This window comes from Octopus sinensis, linkage group LG24 (genome assembly GCF_006345805.1).
Source record: "Octopus sinensis linkage group LG24, ASM634580v1, whole genome shotgun sequence".
In the NCBI taxonomy this organism is placed as follows: Eukaryota; Metazoa; Mollusca; class Cephalopoda; order Octopoda; family Octopodidae; genus Octopus; species Octopus sinensis.
Window position 1 is genome coordinate 2,275,500 of NC_043020.1, and position 12,500 is coordinate 2,287,999.

Genomic DNA, 12,500 nt, shown 5'->3' on the forward strand with positions numbered 1-12,500 from the left:
AAGTTTAATTCCCAACCACAAGGTTTTAGGTTCAGTCCCACTGTGTGGTACCTTGGGCAAGTGTCTTCTACAATAGTCCCAGGCCACCTAAAGCCCTGTGAGGGGATTTGGTAGACAGAATCCGAAGCACGATTATTTTAGATGGATGTCATTTATTTCCAATATTCTGCGTAAACGGAATTTACATGGGGGAAATATTACCTAGATTGGAAATGGGTAAGGACTGACAATGAAGGGCACCCAGCCATCATATATATATATATATATAATATAATATATAATATATATATATATATATATATATATATACATATATATATACATATATATCATATATATACGATATATATACATATATATACGATATATATATATATATATATATATATATATTTTTTTTATTTTATTTTATTTTATCTAGTTTCAGCTCACGAGCTGTGGCCATGCTGGGGCACCGCCATTTATATATATATATATATATATATATTATATATATATATATATATATGAAGTGAGACAGACAGACAAACAGAGACAGAGAGAAAGGAAGACAGTGAAATGAATGAATGAATGAATGAATGAATGAATGAATGAATGGATGGATGGATGGATGGATAAATAGATAGATAGATAGATAGATAGATAGATAGATAGATAGATAGATAGATAGATAGATAAAAAGAGAGTGAGAGAGAGCAAGAGAGAGAGATACACAGTAAGGAAGGTATTTCTGTTTGCTGTCTTTGATTATCTCTTAAGCCTTCTGCTGAATTATTGGCACCACAAATTTTATTCTCACTTTTCATTTCAAAGGACAAAAACTGAATGTATTTTCCTTAGTGAAAAAAAAAGTGTTAAGTTAGAAAAAGAATGTTAAAATGTTATCCATCTTTTTTTAATATAAAGGATAAACTGATCTGACATCTTCAAAGAATTATCCAAATCCACTATTAAAAAAATGGCAAAGTTTTACATGAAGAATTTCATTCTTGCTTCACAGCTGAACAGCCTTAACACATAACTTCAGAACGAAGTTAAGGACTCGAAACAAGAGAAAGAACCAAACGATAAGAGATAGCAGATAAGAGGATGTGAATGACAGAAAAGAAGGTTTAAGGCAAAAAGTGAAAAGAAAGGAAGAGATGACACATGTGTGAACACAACATATGCTGGATACATGTGGTATTAAAGAGAACATCATTGGAGAATATGTATGGGTTGACACTGAGGCAGATGTGATGAAATAACATGGTAGATTGGAAACTGAAAGAAGCCCGGCTGGCCCCCGTGCCGGTGACACGTAAAAGCACCGTCCGTTCATGGCCGTTCGCCAGCTCTGTCTGGCACCTGTGCAGGTGGCACGTAAAAAACACCCACTACACTCGCGGAGTGGTTGGCGTTAGGAAGGGCATCCAGCCGTAGAAACACTGCCAGATCTGACTGGGCCTGACGAAGCCTTCCAGCTCACAGACCCCAGTTGACCCGTCCACCCATGCTAGCATGGAAAGCGGACGCTAAATGATGATGATGATGATGATGATTATTGTGTGTGTGTTGTGTGTCTGTGTTGTCCCCCTAGCATTGCTTGACAACCGATGCTGGGTTTGTGGTTACGCCCCCGTCACTTAGCAGTTCGGCAAAAGAGACTGATAGAATAAGTACTGGGCTTACAAAGAATAAGTCCCAGGGTCGATTTGCTCGACTAAAGGCGGTGCTCCAGCATGGCCGCAGTCAAATGATTGAAACAAGTAAAAGAGTAAAGAGTATATGTCATATCATCATCATCATCATTATTATCATCATTTAATGTCCACGGATAGTTTGACAGTGAATGTGTGTTTGTGTGTGTGCGAATGTGTGTGTGTGTGCATATGTATGCATTATGTACAGACATGTGTGTGTGTGTGTGTTTGTGTGTGTGTGTGTGTCCCCTTGTCTAGACAACAACTGACAGTTGTAGATGTGTATCACCACACAAACAAGGTCACTTGTTTCCAGTTTTCCATGAAAAAAACAAAAGCATGTCTGGCCCCGGGAGGAAATATCACCTTGTTTGGAAAAAGGTGAGGGTTGGCAACAGGAATAGAATCCAATTATCGAATCCAATTAACAAATTCCATGTGACCCATGCCATGCATGAAACAATGGATTTTTAGCGATGATGGTGGTGGTGGTGGTAATGGTGGTGGTGGTGGTGGTGGTGGTGGTGGTGTTGGTGGTGGTGGTGGTGGTGTTGTTGTTGTTGTTGTTGTTGGTGGTGGTGGTGTTGGTGGTGGTGTTGTTGGTGGTGGTGGTGTTGTTGGTGGTGGTGTTGTTGTTGGTGGTGGTGTTGGTGGTGGTGGTGTTGTTGGTGGTGGAGGTGTTGTTGTTGGTGGTGGTGTTGTTGTTGGTGGTGGTGTTGGTGGTGGTGGAGGTGTTGTTGGTGGTGTTGGTGGCGGTTGTGGCGGTGGCGGTGGTTTGCCGTTCCTACATTTTGTTAACTCTTTCCACTTTCGATACAAGATAAATTAGATTCAGCAGCAGGTAATTCTTCTGTGGTAAATACATCAACAGGTGGCCGTCTTGTGATAAAACACCTTCTACAGACTGAACCATTCCTGTCTGTAGTCAAACCAAGATCTTCGTTAGCAACGAAAATGCAGACAATAACGAGAATGAGATTCTCTGCAAGAACACTTTTTAATTAATCAAAAGTTACTTAAAAATGATTTGTCCAACTAAACTCCGCACTCTTCATTCAAATTTGCAGATGGTTCTGTCTTTTGAGTATTTTCAGCAAATAATGGCTTTAAACATTAATCAATTTTCCAAATTGGTAGATTACTATGGGGTAGATAAACATTGAATATGTTTTGAATTAAACATTAATCTGGAGAAATATTTTTTATGAAATAGAAACATCATCATTATCTACCATCATCATCATCTATCATCATCACCGCCACCACCATCATAATCATCATCATCATTGCCACACCAATATCATCATCATCATCACCACCACCATCATCATCATCATCACAATCATTATCATTATTGCCACACCACTACTCTCATAATCATCATATAATCATCATCATCATCATCACCACTACTACAACTATCATCATTATAATCATCATCATCATCATCACCACCACCACTACAACTGTCATCATCATCATCATCATCACTTTTCCATGCTTTCATGGGTCGGATGAAATTTGTGGAAGCAAATACTCTATAGCTATATGCCCTTCCTATCACCAACCCTCACCTGTTTTCAAGCAAACAGATGATGGTGGTGATGATGATGATGATGATGATGTTTCTATTTCATAAAAAATATTTCTCCAGGTTAATGTTTAATTCAAAACATATTTAATGTTTATCTACTTCATAGTAATTCTGGTGACAGAATCTCTGAGCATCACCAATAAGGAGAGCACCTGTCCATTCCTGTAATTTATACTTCAACATTTTTTATTCTGATGTCGCATCAGGTAAGCACTAAAATGCCTCTGACAGTGTCTTTGAATATTTCATTCACATTTTCCCCTCATATTTGTTTTTTTTTCTCAAAACTGATGTTCAGCCTCTGAATAGCTTGGCTCTAAAACCATTTCATGATTCTATACTGAGCAGCAAAGATACTTCTACAAATTTATCACTAGCTTAAAAGCCAGCTCCTGTGGAGGGCTCTTCATTGGGCCTTGAGCCCAATAATGACATTTCGTGCTTTGAGCACAAATTAAACTTTATTAAACTTGACCAATATTTTTCAAGCAATGAACAATTTTCATCAAAACAATGAAATAATTTGTCAGCTTGGAACTTATTCCAAAGCTGCATGATAAACAACATATTTTGTCATCCCATTCATGGATCAGTACAATTTTTTTTCTGTCTGACCTCTTTCTTTCTCTTTCTCTCTCTTTCTGTTGATTGTTTTCAACCACCACCATCACAATCACCAGTACCACCACCATTGCCACCACAACTGCTACACACACCATTCAGATTTCTGACGCCACCACCATCAATGCCTTTCACTTCGCCGCCTTCCCTTCCGCCACCATCACCAATGTCCTTCATGTCTCTTACTATTAACATTGTCCCTAACTGCTTCAGCTACCACCACTACCACCATCACCACCATCGCCTCCACCTCTATTAAAATCTTATGTGAATCACCAAGGGCTAAAGGGGCCCCTTGTTGAGAACTTCTGAGTTAGAATACATTTGAGAGGATCCCATGCTGGTAGAATCTTCCTTGTGACCTTGGCTTTTACACTACAGCTCCCAACCAACCTTTGATGGAGCCAGACTGCAGTTGAAGACCTTCCTGACAATCTTCACTGGTTCCCCAATGATGGACAGGATATGGTTTTCTCCGATCACAAAGCAGAACATTTCATTGGACTTTGATCTTTCGTCAAAAACCATTCAGGTTTGAAACCGTAAATGAGCAGACAGAATATAAGAGAAATAAACGGTTCTGCGTGAGATACTGTAGAATTGGAGATGCAATCTGGAAACAGCGCTTCTCTCGTTACAGAGAATGGAAACGGAACATTGATTGACGCTGGCCAAATAAGAGCTTGATTTACAAGCAGAAGATTATAATAACGATCAATGCGAGGACAGCAGAAATGATAACGATTTCAATGGTAATAGTAATACTTCATCAAATTTGATGAAAATTCATGTTGATATTAAGAGAAGACCAGCTGATCGAGTAAGCGGAGAAAATTTCATTAGATGAAGTGCTTCTGCCATGCGTTGTTGTATTAAGGTTTTATGTTTCAACGAGATTTGAAGACAACGTCCACTGCAACTGAACTTATTATTATCACAAATTGCATTATATATTACATGTTATATGTTATATATTATAGATTATACCATGCTATATTGTTTTTGTCAATTACTCAATATTGGGCTGTCAGAAACGAGCACGGAACTAGAAGTAATAATAAATGTGTGTGTGTGTGTGTGTGTGTGTGTGTGTGTGTGTGTGTGTGTTTGTGTGTGTGTCTGTGTGTGTGTGTGTGTATACAAAGGCGGTGAGCTGGCAGAATCGTTAGCACACCAGGCAAAATGCTTAGCGGAATTTCGTATGCCGTTACGTTCTGAGTTCAAATTCCGCCGAGGTCGACTTTGCCTTTCATCCTTTCGGGGTCGATAAATTAAGTACCAGTTATGCACTGGGGTCAATATAAATCGACTTAATCCGTTTGTCTGTCCTTGTTTGTCCTCTCTGTGTTTAGCCCCTTGTGGGTAGTAAAGAAATAGGTATTTCGTCTGCTGTTATGTTCTGAGTTCAAATTCCGCTGAGGTCGACTGTGCCTTTCATCCTTTCGGGGTCGATAAATTAAGTACCAGTTACGCACTGGGGTCGATATAATCGACTTAATTCGTTTGTCTGTCCTTGTTTGTCCCCTCTGTGTTTAGCCCCTTGTGGGCAGTAAAGAAATAGGTATGTGTGTGTGTATGTATGTATGCATGCATGTGTGTATTTTTCCCTTGTTTACAATTAACACAGAAAAAATAGATAAAGTTATTATTATTTGAATAATAATAATATTATTATTATTATTATTATTATTATTATTATTATTATTATTATTATTATTATTGAGGTGGTGACCTGGCAGAGTTAGTAGCAAGTCAGGCAATCTGTTTAGCTGCAGCTCTCTTTACATTCTGAGTTCAAATTCCACTAAGGTCGAGATTGACTTTTGTCTTTCGGGATCGATAAAGTAGGTGCCAGTTAATTAGTGGGGTCTGATGTAATCAATGAGGCCCCTGCCCCAGAATTTCACGGGAAATGATTTATAGCTGTGTCTATCTTCTGTGAGTTCTATCATGAAGAAAAACAATTTACTTCACGTCTCATGAAGCTTCTGCTGTCTTCCTACGCTCTGAATAAATATACATAATACAGGGCTACATGTGAGCGAATGTAGGTGGCATGTGTCAACCTTGCAGAGGATGGAGAATGCCTGCGGATGTCCAAGGAGGAAGAGAAGGAGGAAGAAGAGTAGCTCCCGAAGTCAGAGCTGTAGATCTGACATCTGTATGAAGCAACACATTTTGTGCGAGTGTTGCATGTGAATAGGAAAATTCAGAGGAAACACTCACACAAAACTTCACCAGTATATTTGTGTGTGTGTGTGTGTGTGTGTATGAATGTGTGTGTGTGTATGAATGTGTGTGTGTATGTCTATGAATGTGTGTGTATGTATATATGCATATTTTTCTATGAACAGATGAGTGTGTGTGTGTCTGTATATATATATATATATAATATATATATATATATATATATATATACACGCACACAGACACCTGTTCAAAGAGAAATATACATACACACACACACACACACACACATTATATACACACACACACACACCACACATATATATATACACGCACACACACACACACACATATATATATATATATATACACACACACATGCATATGCAGGGATATATCAGTACTTACAGGCATAATTACATAGATAGATGCAGATACACACACACACATACATATATACTTATATACATTCACATATTCACACAGAGACTTACACTGAAATACATATACATACATACATACATACATACATCCACACATGCAGACATACACACACACGTATATCTATATGCATACATGTACACGTATACACATGCCTATGTATTCATAAACACAAATATCCACAAATACACATGAATACATATTCATATACACATATAAACATATACACCTATCTACGCATATATACACACATGTATATACACCGAAGGAAAAAAAGAATTAGCGTCTCCATTATTAATTGAAATGAAAAGTTTTTAATCAACAAAGAGGTTTTAAGACAATTAACAAATGGTGGCTTCGTCTCGTTTCCTCCTTCCTCTTCTTCCTCTTCTACCTCTTCTTCTTTAAACTTTTGTACACACATACACATGTGTATATGGATAGATATACACATGCACACACATACACATGTATGCATAGACACAGATTCCTACATGTGAAGACACACAATTTATGTAGAGAGAGACATATTGTGAGAGAGAAGTAGTGAGAGAGGAGAAAATGAGAGAGAAATAGGGAGAGAGAGAGAGGGTGTGTCAAAGATTGTGAGAGAAAGAGAGAGAGAAGTAATCAGAGAGAGAGAGAGAGAAGCAGTGTGAGTGTGTGAGGGAATGAGAAAAAGAGAGTGTGAAAGAGAGACTCATAGAGTAAGAGAAAGAGAGAGCATGTGGGAGAAACATGTAGGTAACATGTGTGAGATTGTATGAGAGAGAGAGAGAGAGAGAGAAACAGAGAAGGAGAGAGAGAGAGAAGCTGTGTGAAAGTGAGAGAAAGAGACAGACAGAGAGGGAGAGAGAGAGAGAGGGAGAGAGAGAAAGACAGAAAGACAGTGTAGGAGAAAGGCAGAGCATATATGAGAGACGGAAAGAGAACATGTGTGTGAGAGAATGAGAGAGAGAGAGAGTATATTGAGAAAAAGAGAGAGAGAGAGAAGGGGGTGGGACAGAAAGGGGAGGGGGTGACCTAAAGTAGAGGTGAGACATTAAATGAACAATGGAATAATTGGAAGACGAAAGGAGAAGCTGTTGTTTCACTTTGTTGAAGATGTCAAACAAAAGATTAGTCAAAAGACGAACAAGTCTCTCCATTGTGTGGGGAGGCTGCTGTGACTTGCTGGAAATAGCAGTCAAAACACCCCCCTGATGCTTTCTTCTTTGGAAACAAGACAGGAGAAGAGAGGAAAAAGAGACAGATACACTGGACAGAGTAGTCGTAGATGTCCGGAAAATAATGGGATCTTCATGGATGTGTTGTGTGTGTGTGTGATGGGGAAGAGCAGAGAGGAAAGACTGCTCAATCAGGACTGATCTTGATGTAAACAACCAAAACAACAACAATAATTACTACTACTACTACTACTACTACTACTACTACAACTACTACTCCTCAACAACAACCAGAAGAACCTATGAAGGCTGTTTCGTGACAGGTGGTGCCAGCACAGGTGCCTTTACGGTGGCAAGCTGGTAGAAACGTTAGCATGCCAGGCGAAATGTGTAGCCATATTTCGTCTGCCGCTACGTTCTGAGTTCAAATTCCGCCAAACTCGACTTTGCCTTCCATCCTTTCAGGGCCGATAAATTAACTACCAGTTACGCACTGGAGTCGATATAATCGACTTAATCCGTTTGTCCCCTCTGTGTGTAGCCCCTTGTGGGCAGTAAAGAAATAGGTATTTCGTCTGCCATTACATTCTGAGTTCAAATTTCGCTGAGGTCGACTTTGCCTTTCATCCTTTCGGGGTCAATAAATTAAGTACCTGTTACGCACTGGGGTCGATATAATTGACTTAATCCATTTGTCTGTCCTTGTTTGTCCCCTCTGTGTGTAGCCCCTTGTGGGGAGTAAAGAAATAGGTATTTCGTCTGCCATTACGTTCTGAGTTCAAATTTCGCTGAGGTCGACTTTGCCTTTCATCCTTTCGGGGTCAATAAATTAAGTACCTGTTACGCACTGGGGTCGATATAATTGACTTAATCCATTTGTCTGTCCTTGTTTGTCCCCTCTGTGTTTAGCCCCTTGTGGGCAGTAAAGAAATAACAGGTGCCTTTATGTGGCACCAGCATGTGTGCTCCTTACATGGCTCCCACAAATGGTGTTCCTTACATGGCACCAGCACAAGTGCTTTTTACAATATAGAGGGTGGCCCATAATAATGGGACACATTTCAAATGCTAGTATCTTGGATTTTTAAAATGTCATAGAGTACCAAGTATATTTATTACATAACTGATATACAGGAATTCGACATATTATCTAAGATCTGAATATTTTTTACAGGTAGTTGGTGTCGGTGGCGCTCATAATGTCATGGACTCCAAAAGAAATTGCAGACACGGGCAAAGCAAACTTCACCAGCCAAAGATTCATCATTGCAGCCTAAAGAAAATTCTGATAGCATTTTGGAAAGCAACAGGGCACCATCCCAAAAGGTAATCCTGCATGCGGTTGCAAACTTGCATGAGACAAGCAATGCCGAGGAAGAAAAATCCCCAGGTTGGCTTTGAATGTCTCTATAAAAATAAAACTACAGAATAATAATAATAATAATAATAATAATATAATAATAATAATAATAATAATAATAATAATAATAATAATAATAATAATAATCTTTTCTACTACAGGCACAAGGCCTGAAATTTGGAGGAGAGGGATAGTCGATTATATCGACCCCAGTATTTCACTGGTACTTAATTTATTGACTCCAAAAAGATGAAAGGCAGAGTCAACCTCAGTGCAATTTGAACTCAGAATGTAGCAACAGGCAAAACACCACTAAGCATTTCGTCCAACATGCTCATGATTCTGCCATCTTGCCGCCTTAATAATAATGATAATATATCTTTATAAATGTTTTTTTTTCCTTTCTCTCTTTCAAAAAAGTTAAATTGCACAAATGATTGAACACATCACAAAAATGTCTTTGAAAGGTTTGGCAATGTTAAATCCATCAGAGATTATGAAGAGGGTTTAGGAAATTTCCATCTTAATAACATGTTTGATGCCAACCCATCCAGTCCCACCCACCCCCAATTAAATAATACAAACCCCCAGGTCTAAAGTGAGCTAAACTAAAAGATTCCATCGAAATTTTCCAAACATCAGCTTAATAATGATAAAGTCATTTTAACAAAATTCTTCGTTATTTTGAAGATTAATTAAAACAAAAGAAGTGCATTTCACTAGAAATATGCCAACAAAATGGTAAACCGAAACCTTGATTAGACTAAAATGCCTTTAGAATTCCATATTAAAAAATAATCCTTTCTTGTAGGAACCCCTTATCTCCGACAGATGCCACGGTATTTTGAATATGCTATAGGTCTTTCATCTTTCATCCTTTATTTGTCCCAGTCATTAATTTATGGCCATGCTGGGGCACTGCCTTGAAGAACTTTAGCTTTTTTCCTTCAAGCCTGGTACTTATTCTATCGGTTTTTTTCACTGAACCACTAAGTTAGGGAGATGTAAACACACCAACACCTGGTGTCAAGTGGTGATGGTGGTGGTAACACAGAAACAAAGATATATTCTTTAATTCTTTTATTCATTTCAGTCATTTGACTGTGGCCATGCTGGAGCACTGCCTTTTAGTTGAGCAAATCAACCCCGGGACTTATTCTTCGTAAGCCTAGTACTTATTCTATCAGTCTCTTTTTCCAAACCGCTAAGTTACGGGGACATAAACACACCACCATCGGTTGTCAAGCGATGTTGGAGGGACAAACGCACACACAAACATATACACACACACACATACACATATATACAATGTGCTTCTTTCAGTTTCCGTCCACCAAATCCACTCACAAGGCTTTGGTCGGCCTTGTGACCAAATAATAGAAGACACTTGCCCAAGGTGTCACGCAGTGGGAATGAACCCGGAACCATGTGGTTGGTAAGCAAGCTACTTACCACACAGCCACTCCTGCACCTACAACTGGTATTAATTTATCAACTCCAACAGAATGAAAGGCAAAGTCGACTTGAGCAGAATTTGAACTCACAAAGTAAGGATGGACGAATTGCCACTAAGCATTTTGGCCATTATGCTAACAATTCTGTCAGTTTGACGCCTTATCCCAAAACTAATGTTAATTTCAAATTTTGGCCCAAGGCCAATAATTTTGGGAGAGGCGTGAAGTCGATTACATTAACCCTAGTGTTCAACTGGTACTTAATTTTATCAACCCCGAAAGGATGAAAGGCAAAGTTGATCTCAGAAGAATTTGAACTCAGAATGTAAAGACAGATAAAATATCACTAAGTAGTTTGTCTGGCGAGCAAAGAATTCTACCAGCTCACCACCATATTGTCTTTACTAATACTGGTTCCAAATTTTGGCACAAGGCCAGTAATTTCAGGGGAGGGGTAACTCAATTCGATTGACCTCAATTTTGAACTGATGTTTATTTTATCGAACCTGAGAGGATATAAATCAAAGTCGACCTCCGCAGAATTTGAACTCAGAACATAAGGACAGATGAAATGTTGCTGAACAATTTGCCTGGCATAATTATGGTAGCTCACTGCCTAATTACTATTATTAATATTATAATTCAATTAGGGAGCATTAGTGTTGCTAATTGATATTACATTTCATTAATGCTGTACAAATTCACTTATTGTAGACTTGTGCACTTGGTCTAATGAGGGATAGATCTAGGGCAGACTTAGGGGCTTTAATTAAACTAGGGTTATATTCGGTTCATTAACACAGTAGAAACAAATTAAGGATAACAAGAGACAGAGAGAGAGAGAGAAATAAGAGAAAGAGAGAGTGAGAAGGGCAAGGACAAGTGAGAGAGGGAGAGAGAGTGACAGTGATAGGAGGGAGAGAAAATAAAGAGAGAGAAAGCTGTGAAAAAGGAAGAGAGAAATAGAGGGAGAGATGGAGAGAGAGAGAGAGACAGACAAAAAGAAGAGGAAGAGGAGAGAGAAGAGGGAAAAAGACAGAGAAATGGAATGACATTGATCATAGGGTTGCTCAATCAAGGACGACTAAAGGTTAAACAGCAACTAGTGATCATATGAGCAGTAGTGGTGGTCGTGGTGGTAAGAGTGGTTGTAGTAGTAATGGTGATGGAATAAGTAGTAGTAGTAGTAGCAGCAGCGAGAGTAGTAGTAGTAGTGGGTCTGGTGACAGTGGTGGTAGAAATAGTAGCAGCTGCAGTGGTGGTAGTAGTAGTAGTAGTAGCAGCAGTAGCCGTTCAAGAATTTGGACCTGGAGATCTTCATTTCCAGCAACTCCGAGGGCCACCAACCAGTGGTGTTGGGTGTCAACGAAGAGCCCTCGACTACAACAAGACGACCAAAGTTTTTTTTTTCCAAGGTCTGGGGTCTCCCACCCCTAAGCCCTAGACCATCACCTAATCACCCTTAACCGTCTTGTTGCTTAACAACAACAACAAACAGCAGCAGCAGTAGTAGTAGTGGTAGTAGTAGTACTGAAAGTCACTCACCTGTCTCATGTTGAAAATGAGTGTATCACTGATGACCATTGGCCAGTATCTGGTCATTCGTTCAATGTGTTTCTTGGCTGGATGGTCATGGGTGGATGGATGTGTGTGGCAGCAAGGAGAGAAAATTAAAAAAAAAGCAATGACAAAACAATTTTAAAACAAATTCAAATATAATAATTAAAAATAGATAAATAAATAAATGTACTACAGGAACATAATCATGAATACAAGCAGCCAAAATGGGGTACCCCCTTAGGATCTCTAGGGTAACATCCTTCGACAGGGTGCATAGGTCAGAGGGTCTCTCCTGTTCAAGCTGTTTATTCTTTACAGTGAGAGGTCACAGCTCTGGTACTACAGACATGGGATTCCATCATTGCAGGAAAGAATTCCATGACAGATTCTTGAAGCCAAGCCAGCAGACTAGGACTACATGTTCCAATATCTCAT

General features: G+C 39.0%; 1 protein-coding gene across 1 annotated transcript in view; it reads right to left on the bottom strand.

The window, feature by feature from the left end:
• LOC115224043 (integrator complex subunit 13) overlaps positions 1 to 12,500 on the bottom strand; it is a 417,069-nt gene that overhangs the window by 78,866 nt on the left and 325,703 nt on the right. The window contains exon 12 of the mRNA XM_036513075.1: positions 12,051 to 12,127. Within this exon, the coding sequence (XP_036368968.1) occupies positions 12,051 to 12,127 (77 nt within the window). The remainder of the gene's footprint in view (positions 1 to 12,050; positions 12,128 to 12,500) is intronic.